The 25,488-nt window shown below is 49.9% G+C and overlaps 1 protein-coding gene across 2 annotated transcripts; it reads right to left on the minus strand.

Moving 5' to 3' along the window:
- Window positions 1–1,713: 1,713 nt before the first annotated feature.
- Window positions 1,714–25,066, minus strand: USP49 (ubiquitin specific peptidase 49). 2 transcript variants are annotated; one of them, XM_064635975.1, is made up of 7 exons: window positions 25,001–25,066; window positions 10,254–10,396; window positions 7,891–9,298; window positions 7,047–7,251; window positions 5,124–5,232; window positions 4,232–4,437; window positions 1,714–3,271 (listed from the first exon to the last, which is right to left on the minus strand). In XM_064635975.1, the coding sequence occupies exons 3-7, from the start codon at window positions 9,268–9,270 to the stop codon at window positions 3,081–3,083; spliced, it is 2,091 nt and encodes a 696-aa protein (XP_064492045.1). In that variant the 5' UTR covers window positions 9,271–9,298; window positions 10,254–10,396; window positions 25,001–25,066; the 3' UTR covers window positions 1,714–3,080. The 2 variants fall into 2 exon arrangements, with proteins under 2 accessions (XP_064492045.1, XP_064492047.1); XM_064635977.1 differs by having other exon boundaries at window positions 3,110–3,271; window positions 4,383–4,437.
- Between the last annotated feature and the right edge of the window lie 422 nt (window positions 25,067–25,488).

The following is a 25,488-nucleotide window of genomic DNA, read 5'->3' on the forward strand; positions in this document are numbered from 1 at the left end:
GACACTTGGTTTGCACTCCCAGCTGTGACTGCTGAACTCCTCACAGCAGCTGAGTCACCCCATCTACCTGTAAAACTGGTATTAATTCTAATAATTAATTCTAACAGAGCCTACAACTGGAATTAATTCTAAATCTGCATCAGGGCAGGGGCAGAACTGGAAGCCACATGGTTAAGCAGGGACAGATCTGCTTTGGAGGCCATCCCCTGTCAGACACACCTCAGTGGCTTCCCTGGAATTCCAAGAAGTATTTTCACCTTCCTGATGGAGGGGGTGACTTCCACGAGACTTCCTGGCAAACAGGACACTCTAAAACAGTGCCCACATGGAGGGAGCCTTGGGCTCTGCCTGTCTCAAGCCTGCAGGAGCCAACTATAAACCAACCAGCATCACAAGTGCCATACGCTGTCGCTTCCAAAGAAAAGCTGAATATTCCAGAAACCTCACAGTGTTGGAAAAGGCAGGTTTATCTGAGTTTACTTCATTCCTTCCCTATCAGGGCTATCGTTTTCCTGGCTGCAGGATCTCCCCAGCTCAGCTGATGCCCCTTGGAGACTCATGACTAGAGATGTCACCTCGAGTCCTACAAACCCTGGCTGTGGGAACACTCCCAGCTCCCTGTGACCCCCCCTGACAGCTGCAATTCCAGCTGAATTCCAAGATTAATGCCAAACACTCAGTCAAAAGATGAGCACTGATGGCACAGAGCCTGGGCTCGCTGCAGGAACAACTCAAGCTGCAGTGGGTTTGCCTTTCTATGGGATTTTTATCCAAAAAAAGGGCCAGCATGGCTTTGGGATGCAGGGAGGGAACCCAAGGGCCAGTTGGGAGCAGAGCAAACCACAAATAATCCCCTTAAAGGGCAGGCAGGCAGGCCTGGAAGGACACAAGTACGGGGAAAACACCTCAGATGAGGTGTTTCTAAGCACTATTTTGCCTTTAATTTGAATTTTCTCTGCCTCACAGAACATATTCTGCTCCAGAACGAATCCATCACGTGTCTGACAATCACAAGCACTTCTGGTTCCTTCAGGAATGTCAACTTCTCCCTGGCTGAGCCCAACTCAGCTTCCCCTGCAGTCCCATTTGTTGCTATTGGATCTCAGTTTGGCCTATTTTACATTTTTTGCATCATTACTGATTTCATTTACTGGCAGCACCAAAAGTCCCCCACCCAGTAAACACAAAGACATTCATGAATCCTTCCAGCCCTTGCAACATTTAGAGAACCAAAACTATACCTTTTCCATCAGGACTGTTGCAAACTGTCTCCAAAAAATAAAGAGTATCTGACCTCAGAACGACACTGAACTGTCAAAAAGCCATTCTTTTAGGCTCAAAAAGCAGCTTGTTGGTCAGAGCACAGGAAATGGGAGACTTGAAGGGCAGAGGAGCCCTCGTGTGATGCTGAGCTCTGGCACAACCCAAATTTCTTCTTGCTGTGCTCAACTTGCCCAAGGACAGGGGGGGTAAAAGCCCCAGGAGTGGCAGTGGGAAGAGGAGAGGGATTTGGGAGGGTTCCCTTTTCACCCCCTCCCACAACGTGTGTGTCTGAGGGGCAAACACTGACAAGGACGAAAGGAGAGGAGGAGAAACACACTTTGGGAACTTCCCTACCTGAAAATGGAACCATTTTTTTGAAGAACCTCGTATTTTAGATTATTTCACCTTTTAACAATTAAAAAAATAACCAAGATTGAAAGACATCACGTGTTGGGTTTTTGTTTTTGTTTTTGTTTTGCAGTTCCATATTCAGGTTAAAACATGAAACGTGAACAGCCAAACCCCAAATCACAAAAACACACCTGAGGTGCAACTGTAGGCTGAGAAGTGACTACAAATAGTCCACTAAGGCTCTGTGTTTCTCACAGGATTCTAAAATCAGGATGATTTCAGATACAGACATTTTTGCAACCTTTCCAACTCAACGTGGAATTTTGAGATTTAACTACATTCCTTCCCTTGATGGCCCAGCAGGAACAAAGACCTCACAGGGGGAATTCTGGGCACTGCCTGGATCCAGGGCCACCTTCCCCTGCTCTGGGCTCGTGTGACAGCCACGACTAGTGACTGGTCCCCCTCCAGAGGCAGTGACAGACTCCAGCTCTGTCCCCCACACTGTGGCATTCCCAGCACTGCTCCCCTGAGGAAAACGAGCCACATTTGTAATAAAGAGTGAGTTTGCCACTGTGAGATGCCTCCACACCACCAACTTCTGCTGCCACAGCTGTGCAAGCCACAGACTTTCTAATCCTGGGGACAGTGATGCCCCTCCAGCAGAAACCTGGAGCACAGGTTTGGGTTTTGCTGCCAGATCTGTCACACAGGTACATTCCTGGTTTATTACAGGGGTTTTTTTGTGTTTAAACACACTTTCTCCAGAGAAGAACTGTATTAAAATCACATTCTGAGTGAATTTAGCTGCCAGTTGAGTTCAACCCAGAGAATAAACCATGAAGTGTGACACAGCCCCATGGCACTGACACACAGAGCTGCTGGCAAAGCTTCAGCCAGGGCTCTGCCCCCAGCTGATGGCAGAGAAATTGGTGTCACAGGGGCAGCTGAGCCCTGGGGGAAGAATGAAGAAGAACTTACACATGTCTGCAGCAAGAACAGCTCTCGGGGCAGCCAATCCCTTGCAGGCAGTGCCTGTGACTCCCCTGGCAGTGGGAATGGCCACTGGAGGGGAGGGGACTGTACCTGCTCCTGCTGGAGTTTGCCCAGGATTGGTGGGGACTGAAGGGCTCTGAAGCCAGCTGGATGCTCCTCTTTCCTGGCTGTGCTCACTTGTCACAGACCTCACGCAGCTCCTCTGAGATGAGATGAAATTCAGCATCAAACTCCCTAATTTCCTTTCTGTGAGCCTAATTCAGCAACGAGACTCTTTAAAACCAAGGTTCTGACAACGGCCTGACGTGTCAGAACTCCCCAGCTCCATGGGCTTTCCCAGACCCAGGGTGGCAAAGATCCTGCTCTGATCCCACTCCTGCAGCCAGTGTTCTTCCCCACGGGAGGGAATTTGTGAACACCAATGGTTCCAGAAAGAGCTGAGCGTGCTGATGGAGTGACAGGGCTCCCCGTCATGGGAATGTCAGTCTTCTGTCCTTGTCACTGGGTTTGGGTGGCACCTGAGCTTGGAGTTGTTTTTCTGAGATTCCTGCTTCGTCCTGCACCGTTCTTTGAGTGTAAAAGAGAATGTAGGCCTGGGTCTTGCACACCTCCTCCACACTACATACATTCAGCTTGGAGTCATTGCAGTGGACCCAAAACCCTGGGGAGCAAAGGGAGAAAGAGGGCATTAGGAAGGGAGGCAGGATTCCTCCTGAATGCATTTTGAAACTGTTCATAGGAAACATCCACAATGCAGGAAAAAAGGCATCTCTGTCCGTTCCTCCACAGATGCTTTGGAGTTTCTAATCTGGAAAACATTCTGAGCCTTTTTTTTTTCCCTTTTTTTTTTTTTTTGTGCTTTACAAATACCAAATATTAATTTCATCAGTGATATATAACATCCCAAAAGCTCAATTAGGCAGACAAGAATCCCCTGGAGATGGCCAATTTGTCCCCCTTCCTCCAGCCAGCAGGCAGAGTCGATGCTAATTCAGCTGCTGGAGCCTCACCACCCCCTGCGGATGTTATTCATGAATAGTTCCTGTCCAGGCTCAAAACACTTTCTCTTTATCTCCTCGTCCCAAGGATACTGAGCAAAGACACCCAGCTGGAGCAGCTCCACGGAGTGACTCTGCCTGAGAAAATGGAGCATTCACGGTGCTCCCAGGGGGCAGGAAAAGGATCCCTGAGGGCCGTGGAGCTGCAGCGGGGGCTTTGTGCGACCAGGAGTCCCAACCCAACCCCTGTGCCACGAGGAGTCCCAACCCAAACCCTGTGCCACGAGGAACCACAACCCAACCCCTGTGCCACGAGGAGTCCCAACCCAACCCCTGTGCCACGAGGAGTCACAACCCAACCCCTGTGCCACGAGGAACCACAACCCAACCCCTGTGCCACGAGGAGTCCCAACCCAACCCCTGTGCCACGAGGAGTCACAACCCAACCCCTGTGCCACGAGGAGTCCCCACCCAAACCCACCACCAGAAACACACCCGGGGGCAAACAAACTGCTGAGCTCGGCCCCGAGGAGCTCTGGAAGCACAGAGCTTCACGCCAGGCCACGCCTGTGGGATCAAAGGGGAGTTTGTGGGGAGGGGTCCCCGTCCCCAGGCACACGCACCTCCCTCCGTGTTGTAGCAATAAGCTGTGTAGTGTCCTGAGCCAAACCCCTTCCCGTGATGCATCACCACAGCCGAGAGGTCATACACAAGGGTCTCCTTGCCAAGGGAGGAGAGGGAGTCCCTGCAGCAGTAAGGTTCCATGTTTAATACCTGGTCAAAGAGGACATGGACCCCGATCTTCTCGCGGTGATTGCGCTCAGACCACCTGCAAACACAAGGGATCAGAGACTCGGGGTCTGCTCGGGGCTGGGGGGTGCACAGGCAGACACTGCTCCACAACCCCCCAGTGAAGCATCACTAACTGTTTCCCTTGTTTTCACTTGAAAATCTCCTACAGCCACCTTTCACACACAGCTCCTTGGGTCACTGATGGCATTAGCGGGGATACTGTTGAGATCACAACAGCCAAACAGCCTTTAAAATCCTCAGCTCTGTCAATAAACCCCCCACACACACCTGGCCTAACCATTTTAGAAGCTTTTCATAATATATTGAGCTTTGTCTGCCATTTATTCGACAGGTAAATACACAATACTGGCATTTAACTCTCGCAACCTTCCACCTTTAACAAATCTCTCAGCTCATCCACTGATCATCTCCCAGCCACCCTCCCAAGCTGTCTGCAAACCCAGCAGAGGCCCTCGAGGACAATTCAAGGAAATCAGGACTAATATTTACAAAACATTACACGGGGTGCGTGTAAAGATGCCAGAAACAAATCTGCACGCCACAAAACTGCCCCTGGTTGCAAGGTGAGAGGGTTTCACACGTCTGATGGGTAAGAGGTGATCCACCTGCACTCAGCAGGACGTGGGAGAAGTTATGGGCCCACAGTTCTTCCCAAAAAGCAGAGGGCAGTGTCCCTGCTGCCCCCACGGCGTGTCCCCTCACCTGAAGCGTTTAAGGTGCAGCCGGAGGACCTGAGGTAGTCTGTAGATCAGCAACTGCTTTTTAGCTTCACTCAGAACAAGAGGTTTGGGAGAAGACTTTCGCCGTTTGCCTGACAAAAAAAAAAAACACCAAAAAATCAAGGGAAAGACTGTTAGGATTTGATTAATTCCCAGAAGAGAAGAACAGCACGTGATGGCCTCTTTACTCCAGCAGCAGTCGAGCTCAGGTGTGCTGGGGAGGGACACACAGGTAAATACTCATGAATTCCTTCACAGGAACTTCTCTAGGATCAAAACTCCCCCTTTTGAGATGCTCATAATCACACAATCAGTTGTCACCTTCAAGCTGCTCGTGCTGATGTTTTGCCCTGAGAAATACAGCAGGAATATTAAGACAGAGCCAAGGCCAGAGACATCTGAGGCTGCAGCAGTTCCAGTTCCCACAGGGCAACTCCAGGACACAAAGAGCAGTACCTGATATTTTATTCTGTCTGCTACTTTGAGCTCCTTACAGCACTAGAATAAGGCTTGTAGCAGCCTGCAGTAGCTCAAGGGTATTAATACAAGTCAGAAAATGCTTCCATCAAAGTCCCACCAACAGCAAACAGCCCCTGAACCAAAGCTGGAGAAGGAGAACGGTTCCTCTTCCCAGGGCTTGCTCTTTGCAGGACACTGAACATATGACTGTCCCAGGAGGAAGACAGGTGGCTGTCAGAGCTTCCAATAGGAAATGTACCTGTTAATTAGATTTCTGCACCTCAGTGCACCAGCTCAGAGCAGATGGGTGCCTCCTCCTCCGGCACGTCTGACACGCACTGCCCAGATCATTCCTGGCACCTGGACTCGGGCTGGTGCCTTTCCCTGGCTCTTTCCAGCTGGTTAATGCTTCCCGAGCCATTTAATTCTGAAGTAACCATTAAAATTCAGCTTTCACAAAGAATCAAAGCAAACTGAGTTAAGATGAAGCTGAACTCATCCGCATCGACAATTTGTGAACGTTATTTGTGAATCAGAATCCATTCAAATCATATTTGGCTTTTTTCCAAGAACATCCAGTCAAGGATTATTTCCTAACACTCTGAGAAGATGTTTGGTAACAGATTTGCCAGTTGATAGAGAACAGATCTCTACAAGTATTTGCTACTCCAGCTGCTTAGTTGCAATGCAAGTCAAATCGCTGGCATTTTCCTCCCAAGGGAATGAACGTTTGCCATAAATACCTGCATGAAAAAGAATCCAAATCCAGCTTATCAGAGTAGCTGAGCTGAATGGTAATACACAGGCTAAAGTGATTTTCAGGGATATAATGACCTTTCACTCAGAGCTGCTGCAGGAAAGCAAAGTCATCTACTAGCTGAGCACAGCAAAATCTGTGCATCACCTCCCAGGTAATAACACATTACCTGAGCCTCCCTGGATAATGCCAGGTCAGTGCTTCCCAACAAATGCCCACACAGGGATGAAACTCTCACCTAGCACAGCTACAAACCTTGAGAACTCTGATTTCTGGGTCAAGGATTCAATCAAGAACAAGCAGCATAGAGAGGATGTGTTAGAAGAGCTTTCCTGCCACGCAGAGATGAGTAAAGCACGGGGGATAAAGCCCTTCTTTTGCCTCTAAATCCAACCCCCTCTCTCCCAAAAAATTCTTGGAAGTCCCCTCTAACACAAGTGAGGGCAGTTCTGACCAGGCTTGTATCAAACCTGTAGTGAATTGTGCTGCTGAATGGCAGAGATGAGAGAAAAAATGACACATCAGATGCAAAAATGACACGTCGGGTCCCAGCCGGAGCCCAAAGGAGCAGCATCTACCAACGGCAGGAACCAAACCAGCCCGGAAGGACAGAGTTTTCCCACCCAGACATGTTTCCAGGCACACAAACCCCCCCTCAGACGCAGAGCTGGTGCCTCAGAGCCCACTCACTGTTGCACTGGTCGCAGGCGTAGATCCTCCCCTCCAGCGCCTCGGTCTCGGTGAACTTGGCCAGCATCTCGGTGAGCAGGCACTCTGCCTGCTGCACGGGCACAATGCCCTTCTCCAGGGAGTGGTAGCGCTCGGGGAACTCCAAGGAGAGGTCCCAGAAGGGCTCCACGGTGTTGGATTTGTAGTTGCACGTGATGCAGGTGACCTGGGGATGGGACAAACACACAAATACTGCTCTGTACCTGCACACTGAGTGTCACAGCCACGGGGCAGCTTTGTGCCCAAAAGGCAGAGCAGTTCCACAAAGGCCTCTGAGACAAGAGAAACACTTCTCATGTCCAGTCTGAAAGCAAATCATTTAAAACTTCTTTCTCTCTTCACCTTTCTGGGATTTACTTCCTTCCTCAGATAAACCCCTTTACAGGTGAAACACCAACTCACAGCTGGCACATTTGGTGTCTCAAGATGACTTTCATATGCTGGCAAAAAAATTGTCACAGGGCTTGTGACTCTCATCATATTCTTCCTAGGCATGGAAACACCACCAAAAAGGGACAAAACAAAGGAAAAAACACTTCAAAAATCACACTCAAAACTTCAATCTAAGGGGTCAGAACTTCTGCACTTGTGCAGATTTCACCCCGAAGTGACAGAAGCCAAGTGAATTTATAATGCATGTGACAAATATGGAAATGCTGACACCTGCACAGCAACCCAAGGGATTTCTTCCCCAGGAGTTGCTCCTGAGCCACTCCTCACATATCTGGGGGTCCTCAACACACAGAGCCTTTGCTCCTCAGTGTGAACGGCTCCAACTGATCCCTGTGCCAGAGCAGGTCCGTACCTGGCTGAGCAGCTGCCCATGGAAGATGGTGTTGACCACCTTGAGGACCTGCTTGGTGAGCTTCCTCTGCGAGAAGGGGATGAGGATCCTGCGCTTCGTTCCTTCCGACTCCAGCTCCTGCTGGACCTTATCCAGCAGCTCACAGAGGAATTCCTGAGCGTCCTGCTGATCGTAGCCCCGGAAGGCCGGGATCAGGCTCCACACGGAGTGCAGCATGGCAAAGGGGGACACGAGGGCCCACTTGCCAGACCACATCACTCTGAAGAGGGTGTGCAGTTCGTGGCAGAGGGAGATGTGCTTTGAGCTCGGCTCCTTGGGCTGGATCAGTTCTAAGCTCCGGCTTATGGAGGAGCTCCCATTCAAGCCAGCTGGCGAGCTCTGCGTGCCAGATGATCCCACTTTGTCAGTCTTCCCTGACTCATTAGCAGCAGACCCATTTGCCAGTTTGCCAGGGATCCTGGCCCTCCCGTTCACAGTTTTAGCCAAGAGTTCTTCTGTTTCACAGAGATCAAGTGTCAAAAAACATTCTCTGAACTTCTGGAGGTGACTCAGCACTTGCAGGATGGAGTTCATGTAACACGTGTTCCCCAGGTTCCTCAGCCCCGTGACCCCGGGGGTCATGAGGGGCTGGCGCCGGATGGAGTAGAACTGTCTGAACCTGCTGCTCTGCACCTGCCTTGAGGTAGGGGAGGAGGCCACCTCCCTGAATTTCCGTGGAATCAAGTTCTCCCCGTGCACGTGAGACAACAGCCTCGCGCTCTTCCTGGGGGGGGTGTTCGCCAGCTCCTCCAGGAGCTGCCTCTTCATCTCCTGCCGCCGCCGCCGAGCCGCCTCCTTCTTCTTCTCCAGCTCCTCCATTTGCCTCTCCTGCTGCAATTTCAGCTGCCCCCGAGAGCTCCTGTGGAACCAGGTCCGCAGCGCCCTCGCCAGCAGGGCCTGGCGCCGGTGCCAGAGCGCCGTGAGCATCTGGGACTGCCCCGGGGGGCTCCCGCGGCGGCCGCGCGCGCCCTCGCCCAGCGCCATGGAGCGCAGGGTCCTCCCGCTGCGCGCCAGGGGCTCCCGCCGCTGGCCCTGGATGGCCGACAGCGAGCTCCGCAGCAGCTTCAGGTCCCCCTCGGGGTTGTCGTTGAGCACGTAGTCCTGGCACAGGTAGCAGAACACGTACAGGTCGTGCACCTCCATGGCCAGCGGGTGCCGCGTCTCCTGGAAGTGGCGCAGCGCGTGCTCCTCCAGGTACCGCCCGCACGCCACGTGCGAGCACTTGAGGCAGGCCCAGAGCGACTCCGTGCTCTGGCAGTCCACGCACTGCCACTTCTGGGGGTTCAGGATCGAGTGGTCCTGGGCGAGTCGTAGCCGCCCGACATGTTTGCATCTATCCATGTCTCACAGGAGTCGTCGCCGCTCTGACCTGGGGAGGCAAGGAAAAAAAACGGAAAGGAGAAGGATTTTAGAGCCACGACACACATGTAAGATTTCTTTTCATTGTGGGAGGGACCCACAAGGATCAAAGCCCAACTCTTGGCCCTGCACAGGATGCCCCCAAATCCCACCCTGTGCCTGAGAGCATTGTCCAAACTCTCCTTGAGCAGCCTTGGGGCCGTGCCCACTGCCCTCCTTCTGTACCAGACCTATGAAAACACCGATGTCGTGTCTTGTCAACCCCTCAGCCAACGACATTATTTCCGTGCACAGGGTTTTTTTAAAGCAGTTTTTAGCACCAGTGAAAGATATTGGATGGACCAGGTCTAGAGAATAAAGCTCTATCTGTCTCCTAAGGCCGGCCCAGGCAGCTGCCAGCACGTCTGACCCAATCCACGGAGAGAAGGATTCATTCAGTCCACACACACGTTTGATCTTTTGCTGCCCCCTTGAAATTGATACACTCAAAAGGAATTTGGAATTGGAATGCATGTCATCAGCAACCAGGCTGAGGTTACCCACTTCAGGCAGAAGCCACTGAAATATCAGCTAATGGTGGTAACCAGAGCGTTTGTCCTCAGGCTTTTTCATTCTGCCCCCGAATTCCCTGATTTCCCACAGCCTCCCAAACATTCCGGTGCTGGAAAAAAAATCAGCACGGGAAAAAAAATTCAACGTGTAGGGGAAACCTAAAGGAAAATCTGTGTGTGTCCAATGGAGACACCCAAACAGAGAAAGCAGCAGATTTACTGAGTGACCACTGGAACTGCGGGGAAACCCGGGCAGGGACCCGAGGAGTGCAAAGAGTGTCCCCGTTTTGGCAAAAGACACTCAGCCCTGCCAAGGGCCCAGCTGAACCCTGGTGTGCCAGTGCTGTGCACTGTGAGGGCAGTCCCTGCAGGGCTCTATCCCAGGGCAGGAGCTCAGCCCACACCCCCACTCACGCAGTCCTGGTCACACATCCTTTCCTCCGCCACGCAGCATCCCGGGCACGGAGCAGCCCCATGTTCCACGGCAGTCCTGGCGCTTCTGGGAGAATTTAATTACCAGTTAAGTCTTCACTGCAAGGCAGCCCATCTTCAAAGCCCTGGAGAGAGAATATTCTGGTGATGCACGGGAACAAACCCAGGCAGGGCTGCTTTGGAGCACCATTAACCCCCTCAGCACACTTTTATTACAGACACCAGAATTATCTGGAAGCCAAAGCCTGCTCACACCCAGGAACCCGAATTCTCAGATGTTCAGGCACGTCACACGCAAGAGCCACTCTGGAATTTCATTTTCTGCTTTCATTTTCGGGCGAGCTGTAAATCTGCTGATCACATGGAGCCTCTCCATCATGAGGCTTTTGTAGTGGATGACCCAACATATGGCAGAGGAAAAATGGGAGTTTAAAAAAAGTGAGGAAAAACGTGCCCCTCCTGTGATCACTTGGATTTTGGCGGCTTCGATCACTCGGTGAACGAGGGGGGAGGAGAGGGGGGAAAGATCAAAAAAAAAAAAAAGAGCTGTGCTGAATACATTTCATTTCTAGGTGATTCTTCAAACAATAAAAAGGAAGTAATGGGGAGTTGTCAAGTGTGAACTGCAGCAAAATAAGAACTACAGAGGAGAGAAAAATGGGTAAAAACCTGCTAAAAGGTAGAAGAGGTTGTAAAAACAGATCTGTTGGAATAATCCAGGAGAGACTGAATTAAGTTGCTTCCACAGCTACGACTGTGGTATTGAGCACACACAAAGTAGTGACAGGGGACAGCAATCCCAGGCACAAAGTGGTTACAGATGGCACAGAGAGTGTGGGACCTGGCACACAGAATATTTGGTTAAAAAATCATTTTATAAGGGGCAAAGTTTAACACAACAAAGGCCCCAGCACAATGCTGCCAAAGCTTTGGCACAGGTACTGAGCCCTCACCTGGATGGGTGGGCAGGGACCTGGCCCAGGCTAAGAAAACAGATTTTTAGTGGTCCTAAATCATGCAAGTTTGCTTTAATCACTGCCTTTTTCAGTGATATTGCTGTTAAAGATGGAATCTCTCAAGGAAAAAAAAATCAAAGCTCTTCAGTTCCTTCCTCCACTCCAGATTAAAGCTCAAGTGGCCACTTCAGCCCCCACCTCCTGGGGGGACCCACAGTGCCTAAAGAACCATTGGAGCTGGTTATTAAACCAGCTCAGAAACCTCCCCAGCCCTCCTTTGGGCTGGGCTCATTCCCTCCCAGACCCCAGGACCTGGAAAGGCACTTTTGGAAATCCTAAGCTAAACAAAGGACTGGTTTGGTCTCCTCCTTCCAAGTTGGACACATCCCTTCCCACCTTCCTTCCTCCCTCCCCACCTTCCTCCCTGACCCTTTTCCCCCCTCTCTTTCTTTATTTCTCTCCTCAGCTCTGGATAAAAAATTGTTGGAATAATCCTGTCTAGCCTTGGTGAGACCAAGTGGCAGAGATTCCAGCTTGAGAGAGTATAGACACTATGGTAACATTGACAGCCTTCATTTACATAAAAGAATACTAATTATGTTGTATCATCAACATCTGTGATTCTGCTCACTGCCATATGCGACAGTGTGGGGAATTTAACCCTTGAGTCTCACCAGCGTGTTCTGAGGAACAAAAAATGGGCCTTATACACACAGTTTGCTAGAGAATAATCCAACAGCCAGTTGCTCACCAGCCCTGCAAGCTCTCAGGACACAGGGGTTTCAAAAAAACACCGAATTTATCCCCAGTTTCCAAGGAAGAAGAAGCAGTGGTGCTGGTTCCAGCTGGGTAACAGGCTACCAGGAAATCAATCCCACACCAGACCCAGAGCATTAGGGAACCGTGTTTGACAATGCAGGAGGCTGTCAGGAGATAAATCACCAGCCTTTTGTCAACTGCTTTTGCTTTTCCTGTGTGGGCCGGGAGATTTCCTGCTTGGAAAGGGAAAGACACCCTGGCCACGGTGGGTCAGTTGACAGAGCAGCTTTGTTACACCTTAAGTCAGTAATTCTCAGCACAAAAGCATCTTTGATGCTGCATGTGATACTCCCCACCTGGTTCTCTTTAGGTATCCACGGATAATTCCCTTGCAAATCCAAGCCCTAATTCCCTGTACCTTGGGCTGCTCTCAAAGTTAGAAAGAAACCATGTTTATTTAACCCAAAACCACTTGAATGATACATTTTTCCTCAGAGAGGGGCTTCTCCACCCACCACACTTCAGAGTTCATCCTCACATTAAAGGTTTCTATTACTGACTCGTATTTTTGAGCCCTTCCATGGAAAAAAAAAGGATTAAAATTGGCTCTCCCATGATCCAAAGGCAGCTGGAGCGGGTGCAGGTCCAGCCCTGCAGCCCCCACACCCCAGAGAGCAGAATGAGCCACCAAACACTGGCACATGACTCAGAACAGAAGTTTCCCCCTCTCTTCTCCACAGGTACACAAGCAGTTTTGCCACAGCCTCCTCCAAGAACAGGCTCCCAGGAGGAATGACAGGGCTGGGATTAAAGGAGGACACAACCATGAGTCAGAACCTGTAAACAAGGGGGAAAACAAACCTGGCTGAGATCACAGGGCTGGAGCTGCCTCAGAGGCTGCAGGGCCCGAGCACAAATTGCTGTGGTTGGTGTGACAGACCATGAGCAACACGAGGGTTTGATGATGGAGAATCAACACCTTGGATTTTAAAAGCCTTGGAAACAAACACACAGAGCTCTGCTCCCTGCAATTACAGTTCATCACCTTTCATTCTTGGGTTTACAATTTTTTTTTTCCCCATTAAGGTAGATGTCATTTTAAAGAATCTCTATAAACTCCTCCTTTCTCACCTACTTAGATCTTTCCCAGATAAGGGCTGGGGGAAGGAAAAGAGGGAGGAGGGATGACTTGATTGCTCTGCATGGAGAAGAAGCACCAGCAGCAGGAGGAGCTGCACTGCAATGCACTAAAGATGAGTACAACTGCAACAAAGTAATAGGAAATAAAAGAAAAATAAGGACATTAGTTCAGCCAATGATATTTTAGAGACATTTTGAGTATTTCTCACATTGCAAATCACTTAAACACTGGGTCAAACCCTACTTTCTTTCCTTGCATGGCTCATAACCCTGGAAAAACTCATGGCAAGAACCTCTAACAACTTCAAGAACCAAATGCAGCAGAAACAATTTGGCTCCTGACCCCAAAAGAGTGTTAAAATAAACCACATGATTTCATTACGTTTCTTTGTCCCATTGTTACACATTTGGAACCTGATTAAAGACATCTGTAGGGATCTGTTGACACCAGCTACTTTCTGTTTCTAAATCAATCTGCAGGAAGCAAAAAGAACAGTTCAGGGCTCAGGAGAGGTGCTGCATGTTTGGCCTTGGAATGATGCATCTTTTATTTGTCCAACAGTTGATTCCACTCTTGTCCAAGAGTGTTCAGCACTGGCACAAACTCCTGGAAATCATCTTTCAGGACAGGTGGGAAGCTCAGCCTGAATGATTCTTTCATTCATTCCTTCCTCCCTCTCCTGGGAATGGCAGAAGTGAAACACAGCAGCATTTCACCAGCCCAGTGGGAATTGGTCCCACATTAAATAAAGCACACTTGCCTTTTTTTTTTTAACTTCTCACTTTGTTTTAAAACACTGTAGGAAAAAATATCCTTGGGTATTCCTGGATTCCATCAAAACTACATAAAGAATATCCAGCATTTGGTCAAACTGCAGTGACAGGACAAGGGGGATGGGTTCAAACTGCAAGAGGGAAGGTTAGATGGGATACTGGGAAGAAATTCTTCCCTGTGAGGGAGGTGAGGCCCTGGCACAGGTTGCCCAGAGAAGCTGTGGCTGCCCCATCCCTGGGAGTGCCCAAGGCCAGGTTGGATGGGGTTTGGAGCAACCTGGGCCAGTGGAAGGTGTCCCTGCCCATGGCAGGGGTGGCACTGCTGGCACTTTAAGGTCCCTTCCAACTCAAACCATCCTGTGATTCTATGATACTATGAAATAGGTTTAAAAATTTAGATGCAAAACCCCAAGTACTTTCCACTCCCCCCTGCCCAATAACCCATTTTTATGTGGAACTCTGGATTTTCCACCCTGCTGCAAACACCCAAAAACGCAAACATGGCGACAGCAGAGAGGAGAGAGCTCCAAAACTGCACACAAGGACTCCAAACCATTATTCCTGTGATTGTTTTAACCTCCCCGTTTGTGAGGAACCAATTATTGAACCAGATGTCTAATGAAAACATGTAATCTGAGCTGCACTGGAGATGGGGGAAAAAAACTCCTGCTCAAGCATTCATGTTCCAGTTCTAAGGGTGTACTCACAGCAAAGCCCTGTATTTACAGAATCCCAGAATCCCTGAGGTTGGAAAATCCCTCCAGGACCATGGAGTCCACCCAGTGCCCCATCCCCACCTTGTCCCCCAGCCCAGAGCACTGAGGGCCATCTCCAGTCCTTCCCTGGACACCTCCAGGGGTGAAGACTCCACCACTTCCCTGGGAAGCCCCTTCCAGTGCCTGAGTGCCCTTTCCATAAGGAAATTCCTCCTGAATTCTTCCTCACCTCTCAAAGACTCTGGCAATGACATTTTTTCCAAGTAGAAAAACTCATATCATGGATATTCTGTTAGAAAAAAGGAAGTGCTGCACCAAAAAACGTCCCCACCACGTCCCCATCCTCTGTCCTTAGAGGAATATTCCCCATTCCTAAAGCAAGTCAGTGCCTGGAATGGATGAAATAACCTTATCCTGCCTTTTTTTTTGCTCTTCTCAGTCCTGGTGAACTGGTTTAGCTGCACTCCCCAGAACAACCTCCCTGCAGGCACACACACACACACACACACACAGACACACACAGACACATACATACACACACACACACACACACACACACACACACACATACATACACACACACACATACATACACACACACACATACATACACACACACACACACACAGACACACACAGACACACACACATACACACACACACACACACACACACATACATACACACACACAGACACACAGACACACACAGACACACACACATACACACACACACACACACACACACATACATACACACACACACATACACACACACATACACACACACACATACACACACACATACACACACACACATACACACACACACACACAGACACACACACACACACACTCTCTCTGCTTTCTGGTGAACTCCAAGGAGCCAGAAAAGCCACCAAGCTCCTTTGGTTGGGTTGGAATAAATTTATGACTCCAACAAAAGACTTGGCACTGCTGTGTCCTCCAAGAGCCATAATTCCAACTTCACACAGGCCAACAAATCCCTGCACATGTGTCTTCTATCCACATTCCTTCCCAAGGAAGATCCCATTAAACCGGAGCCAGTCCAACATTCCCTGCAAATGGAGCTGCAGCTCAGGGGTTGCAAACAATCCTGGCAAGGCAGAGGGAAGGTGCAATCCCTCCCCTCACCTGGGAATGGGCTGCTCTGTGCTCACACTGCCACTCAAACCCAGCCACACCAGTCCAAACTTGGAAGTTTTTATAATTTAAAGTATTTTAAAGATGAAATAGGAATATTCTTATCGAGCCAAACTCACACTGTCTCTCATCTAAGAGATAAATAGAAATAATTGATTAAAACCTCAGGTAACAAACATCCCAGCTACCTGTATTTTTAATTTCACCCCTTGACTTTAGCTCTAAGTATCAATGTTCAATATTGACTATATATTCTTTAGAGTCACTGTAAAACACACAAACAAACAAGATCCATGTGCTACAGGTCCCTGAAAATGTGGGAATTACTATTTAACTACTCTGGATGTTAAAAAGCATTATTAAAATGCTATATACACCTTAGCTCACAGCTTTCTAGAAGTTAATGCTTCTTCATTTATTACAACACATAAAATCCCTCCTCCCCTCTCTTTCCATAGGCTTCGAGGGTTTATTTTTGGGCTGGCTTTTTGCAGTGTCAGTAAGCTGAGAAACACAACCTGCACACCCTGTGCACAGAGGCCCTCTCTGGACATTAAAACAATTCCCAGAGTTTCCTCTGGTCCTGGTGAACCAGCCCAAAAGGGAAGGAATCAGCACAGCAATTCCCTGGCTTTTCCAGCTGGAGAAGCCTGAAGCAATTACAGCAAACACATACAATTTGAATTATCAGACTCAAACAGGAAAGAGAACAGAATCAGGACAGGCTGGAAGGAGACACCGACTGCCCGACGCAAAGTTATAATTTCACTTCACCAGTCTAGCGACCAACTTGACAGAATCCAAGAATTCCCCAAGAATTGTTCCCACAGCTGTGACAGAGAGTTACATGTAATAGTGTCCTAAAGTTTTCTACCTGTTTGCCCCCAAACATTCCTCCTGAAACACCTCAGCCAGGGCAGGAGCTTTAAGGGGCACAAAATCAGCGGCACTGCCTCCCAATCAGGGGGAAATTCACTTTTTCACCCTTTCTGGTCCCAAAACTGTCAGGACTCACACCAAAACCTGGGGCTTTGCTTCCCTCCCCACTTCCCCTGCCCGGGGCACAGGGAGGGCTCAGGGCTGTGCCCAGGTTCAGGTGGCAGCTCCAGAACCATTACCAAGGAGCAGGTTAAAGCAAAGCAGCCCCGTCCATCCCAGCGTGGCCTGACAAAGCAGGAACAGGGATCAAGAGCCTTCCTCTTGGCTTCCCACTTTCCCTGCCTTATCAATCCTTTTGATCACAGCCAACCACACAAAACCCCACATTTTTCCAGACTGCAGAAAGCATTTTTTTTCTTTTGCCCACGCTCTTTAACCATTATTTTCACGTTCAGTACATCCCATTTACTGCCAATTGTCACCAGAACAGCACATTCAGAGTTGAGTTCACGGCAACAGTTCAGAGATCATACATTAAAAATATTAAAAATCGCACACTCAGCCTTTCGACAGGGAAAAAAATCCTATCAATTCCCACCCACCTTCACAATACATCAGCAATTGTTGGACTGCTGATCATTTTTGGGCTGATGATCCTAAAGTCTTTCCCAGCCTCAATGATTCCGTGACTCCGTGACTGCAAGGGCAGAGCCGGTCACGTTTTGACCCCGGAGCACCTCGCCCCGTCCCCCCCCAGCATTCCAAAACCTGACTAATTCCGTATCCAAACACAGGGAATTCCAGAGCAAACAAACCCAGAGCCCTCGGTGGCACAGGGACGAGGGGAAGTTTGGCAGCTCCGGCGTTGGGGTCCTGGCGCTGCCGCAGGGATCAGTGAGCAGCCCCGGGAATAACAGCCTCCTCCAGGATCCCTTTGTGACAGACACAAAGAGGGATTACGGCACAGAGTGAAGACTTGCTAAGTTCTGGGTAGTCCTCTGCTGTTCTTCCTCCCACATTTTAATTCATATCCATCTTGGCAGAATCTCCGACAGACTATTAACAAACCCACCCCAAATCGCAGCTGATGCAGCGCCGAGAGCCATCAGTCAAACGGATGTGTCAGAGCCATCTCCAGAGCAATAAAGCACCAGACAACCCCAGCAGGCTGTGCCTTATTATCTTCACAGCCATAATGAACAGGCAAAGAGCATTAAATAGAAGTGCAATATTCCACAGGCTGTGGTTTGAGCAGGGAAGGTGCCTCTAATATGTTTGAGGAGCAGCGATTACAACAAGACAAAAATAACGAAGGGTTTTGACACACCTCTCCATCATTTCCTTCTCCTTCACTTGCCAATCAATTTATTGGTTTGTTGTTTTTTTTTTTAACCCCAAACGAGTGAGACAGAACAGCAGTAAATTTTCTATGGGTTTTATATATAAATGTATAAATGGGTCGATGGAGTGAAACACAGCGACCAATTTATCCAAATGCAGCCAGGACTTTGTTATTTCATCTGTCTGACTAACAAACCCCAGACATCAGCCCAGGATGCTCCATGGTATTTATCTGTATAGTATCCATAAGCATTCCCACATCCCCAGCTCTGGAAATAGCAAATCTCTGACCCCCCACACTCAGACCATGGGGCTTGACCAAGGGCTCCTCTGTTTTCTTGTCAACAAAGAATTAGAGGGATTTACACATCCTCTTCCCCTGCTCGACTGATGGGCCTGTTTTGTGCTGGGAAAACCAAATTTATCCAGCAAACCCCCCTCTTCCTCAGTGTGCAAACGGGGACCTGAAGTGGCATCAACAAAAGTAAGATTTGTGTTTTCAGTCCCAAACCTTCCCAGCCTCACACAGGGTTCACGCCTCTGTCTCTGTTACATGAGGGAGAATTTCACTTGCCCAAATGCACCTTCCCCCCCCCCCATGGAATTATTCCTGATTTGAATATTTTGAATCCTGTTCTGGCTGAAATCCTTTTTTTTTTTAGGAATTCCAGGCAGGATCTGAGGCCTTTGTCCTCCCCACAGCACGAGGTCGGAACCGGGAACCCCATTTGTGAACCCTCAGGTTGTTAATCTTCCTTAAGAACTGAAGATCAACCCAGGCCCGATTCTAGAGCAGCTGTTATTTTAATAAATTATCCTACTAAGAGGTTAGAGTTCATCCCTTCAATTTGCCTTGAGACGGAACAACAGGACAAGGAAAGCAAAGAGGGAGAGGTGAATTTGGGTTTGATGCCACAAAAAGCTGCTCCTAAACCCCTCCAATTTTATGATAAACAGGGTATTTTCTTCCTTATTCACTGCCTCATTTCCACTGTGTCCAACCAGCAGGTCAAACCATCCTCAAAAGTGCAGAAGAAGAGCAGTGCAAATTCCAAAGCACATTTTTTCCCTTTGAAAGCCACTCACTATTTTTACTCTCCAGCATGAATATTATATTTTCTCAAAATAAACTCTTGTGAGAAGGATCTTCAGCCTTGCTCTGATTCAGGTGAATTAACTATTCTTAGTTAAATAGATTTGCTTCTAGTCTTAGTCTGATGACAGATTAACTCATGACTGGTCGGATTATGGACTTACCTCTGGAACTAAATCACTTTTGAATCTGAGTTATAGCTTTTAGTTCTTTATAGCTCAGCTGAACAGCTTTTAGTACCTCCTTTGTGTTTCTGAAAGAATGATTAAACATCATTAAATCCAAGCTAAGGGCTCTTTCTCACAACTCCAGTGAATAAACAGCTGATTTAACTTTCTTTTTCTTTTAAGAACAGCACACTGTTAACATGGATTTTTTTCGGTGTAATTAATACCATTCTAAGTCTAAAATGTTTGTCTTTAAAATTAAAACATGCTTTTCGTGTTTGTGTTGCCCAGAGAAGCTGTGGCTGCCCCATCCCTGGAAGTGTCCAAGGCCAGGTTGGACGGGGCTTGGAGCAGCCTGGGACAGTGCCCGTGCCCATGGCAGGGGGTGGCACTGGGTGGGCTTTAAGGTCCCTCCAACTCAAACCATTCTGTGATTTAATATAAAACAGAGTTTTGCTGTTTGAAGAACAGGAAAGCACATTTGTCAGGAACTTACTGGCATGGAGTGGGTCTCAGAGACACTGATCCCTCCCAGGGAAAAGGGAACAAAGCCCCAGCAGTGCAGAACCAGGAGCCAGCTCTCAGTGCCCTCCTTAGGCCACTCTTTCAGCATTTCCAGCTAAAATCCACTTATCTTCATCACCTCCCCTCCCAGGCCCTCCTTCCACACCACTTGTGTCCCAACTTCAAACCCCGGGATTGTCTCCAGAGGCTTTTCAAAGCCTGAGAGAGAAGGGGCAGAATGGAATTAGAGGACAGTATTTCTTAATCAAATCTGAGCCGCCCACTGCAAGTGAATGGGAAAATATGGTCCCAAGGCAGTGCTCCTGCACGGAGGGCATGGATCTGCCTTTCACAGGGAATGAGGGCCGGGATGAGGGCAGGGATCTGCCTTTCACAGGGAATGAGGGCCGGGATGAGGGCATGGATCTGCCTTTCACAGGGAATGAGGGCCGGGATGAGGGCAGGGATCTGCCTTTCACAGGGAATGAGGGCCGGGATGAGGGCAGGGATCTGCCTTTCACGGGGAATGAGGGCCGGGAGCGTGGTCACCGTTCCCTAATCAGCTCAGCTGATCTCCCACAGAACCCTCAATGCAGGGCCACAGCTGTGGCCCATAACTCTTGACTCGATCTTCCATGGTTTGCCTGAAAGGCCTGAAAAGCCCAGAAATGCTCTAAAGCTTCTGCTCCAGTAAATTGGGGCTTTGAAAAGCCGGCCCTGGCTGCACCCGGGGAGGGAGGGAGGGGGGAAGGAGTTTCTTTTTCAGTGCACTTGCTCAGAGGTTGAGTGTGAAAGTTTTCCCGAATCTACACCACACCCCAAACTATTATTTGCTTTTTAAAGTCCAAGCTGGAGCAGGCTATTTAGCAATTCCACCCCTCTGCAGGGATTCCTGTGCCCCAGGATGTGTTTTTCCCTCTTGCACTCCAGTCAGCAGAGTTACAAAACACTCGAACGCACCCCCTTAGTCTGAATTTTTCTTTAAATAGTGCATTTGTCATGACTGACACGTTACACAAGACACATTTCAGAGTAACTGGGAGCTGTCAGATCCCAGGATTTCAGTTCTCTGTCTCCATTTGAAAACGCAGCTGAATCACAGAGCCAAGCAGTGAGACAAGAAAGCAAGTGTGAGCACCGTGGGGAGGAACAAGAAAAGCTCCTGGTTTTCAGGTATTTTCTACTCTCTCAGCAAAGCTTTTAAAAAGCCAGACTTCTCACTGAATTACTTTATAATTACCTAATTAAAGGAACCTACCTAGTGAGCGTGCTTTCAAAAATCTCAGGGTTTGTCCCAACAATTTGCCACTTTCTGAGGCATTTCAACTGATTTTTGTCATGTACTGAAGGTGTAATAGTTCATGTGCACTCACTGCCACATTGTAAGCAAAAAGCTCATTAACAACACTTAGCACAACGCAGCCAGCTTCATTTTTTTTTTGCCTGTCTCCTGTCTGCTACAGACACTTCTCAACACCGTTGAAAAAAAAAGAGGTTTTTTTCCTTTCAAACCCAGCAGAACAGTGTATTTTAGCAGTGCCTTTTAATCTGCATTTTCCTCAGCACACCAGGATATAAATTACTGCAAACACACAAATAATCAGCTTTAGTTCACTCAGAAATTATTTCCCTGTGACACTGGCAAAGGGCAGAACCTCACCCCTGTTTTTACCTCCTGTCCCCTCGCTCCCCCTTTAATCTGTTTTGTTTCCCTGGGTGCCAGAGCTGTAATTCCCCAGCTCCTGAGCCACAAACGACTCTACAGCCTCACATGAGCCACCTTTCAGCTAAAGTCTCATAAAACCAAGGTGAAGAGCGTTAGGACTGGTACACACAGAGATATCAACAAAAAACCTGGGATATCCTCACCTGTAAATCAGACTTTTAAATGGTTTCTGTTAAACAATTTGGATTTGCTCCCTCCAGAGCAATGACTCGTTAAGGGTTTCACACTAACGAGGATGGTCTTCCTTTCACTGGCATTGAAGGGGGGCTTTTTTTCTATCCAACAGCCCGCGGTGAAGTGTTTGGGAAAGGTGAAGTGTTTACCCACCCAGCCATTAACAACAGGAACATCTCCCCAAAGGGGAAAAACCCAACAACAAAACCAACCCCCGATGAAATATTCAACATGAAAACCACAAAGGTTGTTAAAGGAAGTGAGAGAAACTTCTCATTCACTGGAGAGGATTCCTGCAGAAAATAAAGGATTGGGGGGATCTTTGGGGTCTTTTGTCCCACCAGGCAGCTCAGGGTGACCCCAGCTCCCCATTCCCCCCTTCCACCTCACCTGCTGCTCCCAGTTATCCACAAAGATTCCAAGCAGCTCACTGAGTATCTCTCTGTTCATTTACAACAATTTGAAACCAAACCTCTCAGTTTTGTTTTGCCTCAGAGCTGACAACAACTTCAGAAACCCTCTTACACTTCCCCAAAGCAAAAAACTTGTGTGAAAGAATCCACGAGGACCTCATGGGACAGAAGCTGAATTTTGTAGTATTTCCACTTATTAACTGTTCTAAATCAATCCAGTAACATCTTCTAGGGGCTGAGAAAACACTAAATTTCAATTTAGGAGTCTCAGCAAAAGGCCTAAGACATTTCAGTATAAAAACAGGTAACAAAAGGGAAAAAGGCCAAAAAACCCCAGGATCTTAAAATGCATTTTCAGTAATTTATGCTGAAAAAACCATCTTTGCTGCTGAGAAAGTGCTTCTTGTCACTTGTTCTGAGACAAAACAGAACTACTTAAAAATAATAATTAACAAGTGAGTGTTTTAGCACTGCAGAAAACAACCTGCAGGGTGTGATGTGGACAGAGCTGGGTTTAAGGCAGCAAGGACCAGCAACAAATCCACTGCAGCAAAAAAACCCAGAGCAGAGGAGAGACACAGAACCTAAAGGTGCCTTTTTCTGTCCCAGGGACCAGCAGCACAACCCCCCATGGATACATCCCAATCCAGAGGATCCCCAGCCCCGGTTCATTCCGCAGGCTGATCCCCAATTCCTCATCCTCACAGGCCTCTTGTGGAGCCCAGGGCTCTGTACCACATGCAGCTGGAATCTCCACAGGAATTGCAGCAGGAGATTCCTCACTAACAATCCTTGGACACACAACAGCCAAATAAATCCCCAGTTTTGGCTTCCCGGCTCTAACAGCCCCTAAACTGTTGCATATGTGACTATTGTCCAGCCCCGCTCCTGAACAAGCAGAATTCTCTGTAACAAACCCAACTTGCACAAGACCAAGAATTATTCCAGAGCGGAAAATCTGCCAACTTCAAAACACCCCTTCCACTTGGAGCCAGCTTGTATTCGTGGGGAGAATGACCAGGGGAGGAATAAACACACATTTATGGTTTGCAGCCTCGTGCTGAAAGCCTGGAGACATCAAATGCTGCTCACGCTTGGCACATCATTTCCAAATATTTGCACCCAGCCTGTTTGGAAACCAAATAAAACCCCAAACGCTTTTGTTGCCCGTTCCTTTTAAAACATCCTCCAACCTCTCTGACACTGGATAAACTGCAGCAACCCCCGGGTGCAGCTGCCCAAGGCAGAGCAGCAGAAATCCAGGGAAAATTCCATACGGTGCAGCTCCAGCCAGTTCACAGGGACACTTGTTTAATCCAAGCCTAATCCACACTGTTCACACCCACACGGAGCTTTTAATTCACCATTCCACTGATTTACCTGCTCCTCATTCCCGTGCCCCTTCATTCCTCAGCTCCAGCAGCAGCTCAGCTCTCAGCCCCCTCCCTAAAACCTTATTTTCACTCTCCTTATCATCCCATTTAATCTGCTCCCTATTTCCTGCCTTGCCCATCGATTCTCCTCCAGGAGAAGCTCCTGCCGAAGTCAGAGTCTTCCCTGGAACGAGGAATCAGCAGCTCTTTCCCGGGTTTCCACGAGCATCTTCCCCGAGGCGGCAGCGTGTGAAAGGACCGAATTTTGCATCATTTCACACCAGACGAGCTCAGCGACTCCAGGAGTTCGCAGCATCTCTCCGTGACTAAGAGTACAGGAGTAACTCCGCAAAGTAAAGGCGCTTCCCACCCTCCCGCTCCAACGTTTCGGGATAACGGGATGCTCTCCCCACTCAGCGTTCTCCTGCTGGAGACCCGCAGCTGTCCTGACGCTCGGAACAGGCTCGTTCCCTCCGTCCGGCCGCCGGTAACGCGATTAACGGGCGCCTTTCCTAAAATTAGCACCTTTCCCAGCACTGGCTCCCCGTTCTAGGGGCTCAGTTATCCCTTATCCGCTATTCCCTCGGCTCTGGGAGCCCTCGTGGCGGGCGGGGGGGTTGTCACTGCTGCGACCCTTTTTGAGGTTTAAAAGGGGATTTTGAAGCAGTTTCTCTCCCGGGGTGCACATTTCCCACCAACAAACCCAACCCCGAGGTGCACCCAGGGCCCCCCCGGATTAACTTCTGCTCCTTCCCTCCGTGCGAGACACAAACCCGTGGCTTTTTGGGGTTTTTTGGGGGGTTTTTTGTATGTGTTTTTTTCTCCTAAATAAATACAAACCCGCACAGATTTTCCTCATTCTGGTGCCCTCCTCCTCCCCCCCCCCTCCAAGCACAGCACGGGGGTTTAAGGGGGATATTTTTAAGGCGCGTTTCTCCCCCCTCCCAGCAAAGCCACGACCCCCAGCCCCCCCCCAGGGTCCCGGGGAGGGGAAGGGGTTTGGAGGGGGGGGAGTCAGTCCTTGGGACGGGGGGGGTCCTGGGGAAGAGGGGGGGAGATGGAGCAAGGGGTCGGTGCCAGAGGGGGGAACTGTGGAGAGGGGGGCCCCGGGGGTGGAAGGGGGTCAGGAGGGGGGTCCCGAGGAAGGCGGGGAGGGTCCCGACGACATTCCGGGGCAGGATGGGGGGTTTGGAGACGGGGGTCCCGGGGATGGCGGGGGGGGGGGTGTCCCTCAACAAAGGGAAAGTTGCGGAGCCGCCGAGCCCGGCGAGGGGGTCCCGCCCGCACACAAAGGCGGCGACCCCCGTGATGGGGAGAGAAGGGGTAATAAAGGGGTAATAAAGGGGTCCGCCTCCAACCCCCCCACGACCGCACCGCGCGGGGGGGCAGAGGGGGGGGGCGTCGCTTTGAGGAGCAGGGGGGCAGCAAGGACCCCTCAGCACCCTCCTCACCCCCCTCACCTCCCGCAGCCCCTCACGGCTCTCCCCCCTCCGTGCCCTCGGGGGGGTCGCGTCCCGTGTGTCCCCCCCCCCCCCCGTCCCCTTTATTTACCGCCATCACCAGCACGCGCGAGCTGTCACCCAGCGCGAGACGCCCGCGCCGGCCACGCCCCCTCCCCGCCCATTGGCCGCCCCGCCCCGCCCCGCTCCGCCATTGGCCGGGGCGCGCGTCACTCAGCGACGGCTCCCGCCCCCCGCTGCCCGCCGCTTACGCCAATTGCGCAGCGCAGCGCCCGTTGCTCCCTACGGGGCCCCGCGCGCCGTTTGCGTAGGGCACGCGCGCCCTTTGCGTAGCGGGCTCGCCGCCGGCGGGCCGTACGCAGTCTGCGCGGCCGCCAGGGGGCGCTGCTCAATGGGCGCCGGGGGGGACGGCGCAGGTTCGAGTCCCGCCCCCCGCCCGTGACGCGCCGCGCTTTGTGAACCGCGGGGCCGAACTTCGGGCGAGTCGCGGGAGGGTAAATAAAGGTGTCTCGGAGACAAAGAGGCTCTTAAAGGGGCAGCGCGGGGGCTCCTCGGGGGGCTGCGTGCTGGCGGGAGGCA

The sequence above is a fragment of the Pseudopipra pipra genome, chromosome 25, assembly GCF_036250125.1.
Source record: "Pseudopipra pipra isolate bDixPip1 chromosome 25, bDixPip1.hap1, whole genome shotgun sequence".
NCBI classification, from domain to species: domain Eukaryota; kingdom Metazoa; phylum Chordata; class Aves; order Passeriformes; family Pipridae; genus Pseudopipra; species Pseudopipra pipra.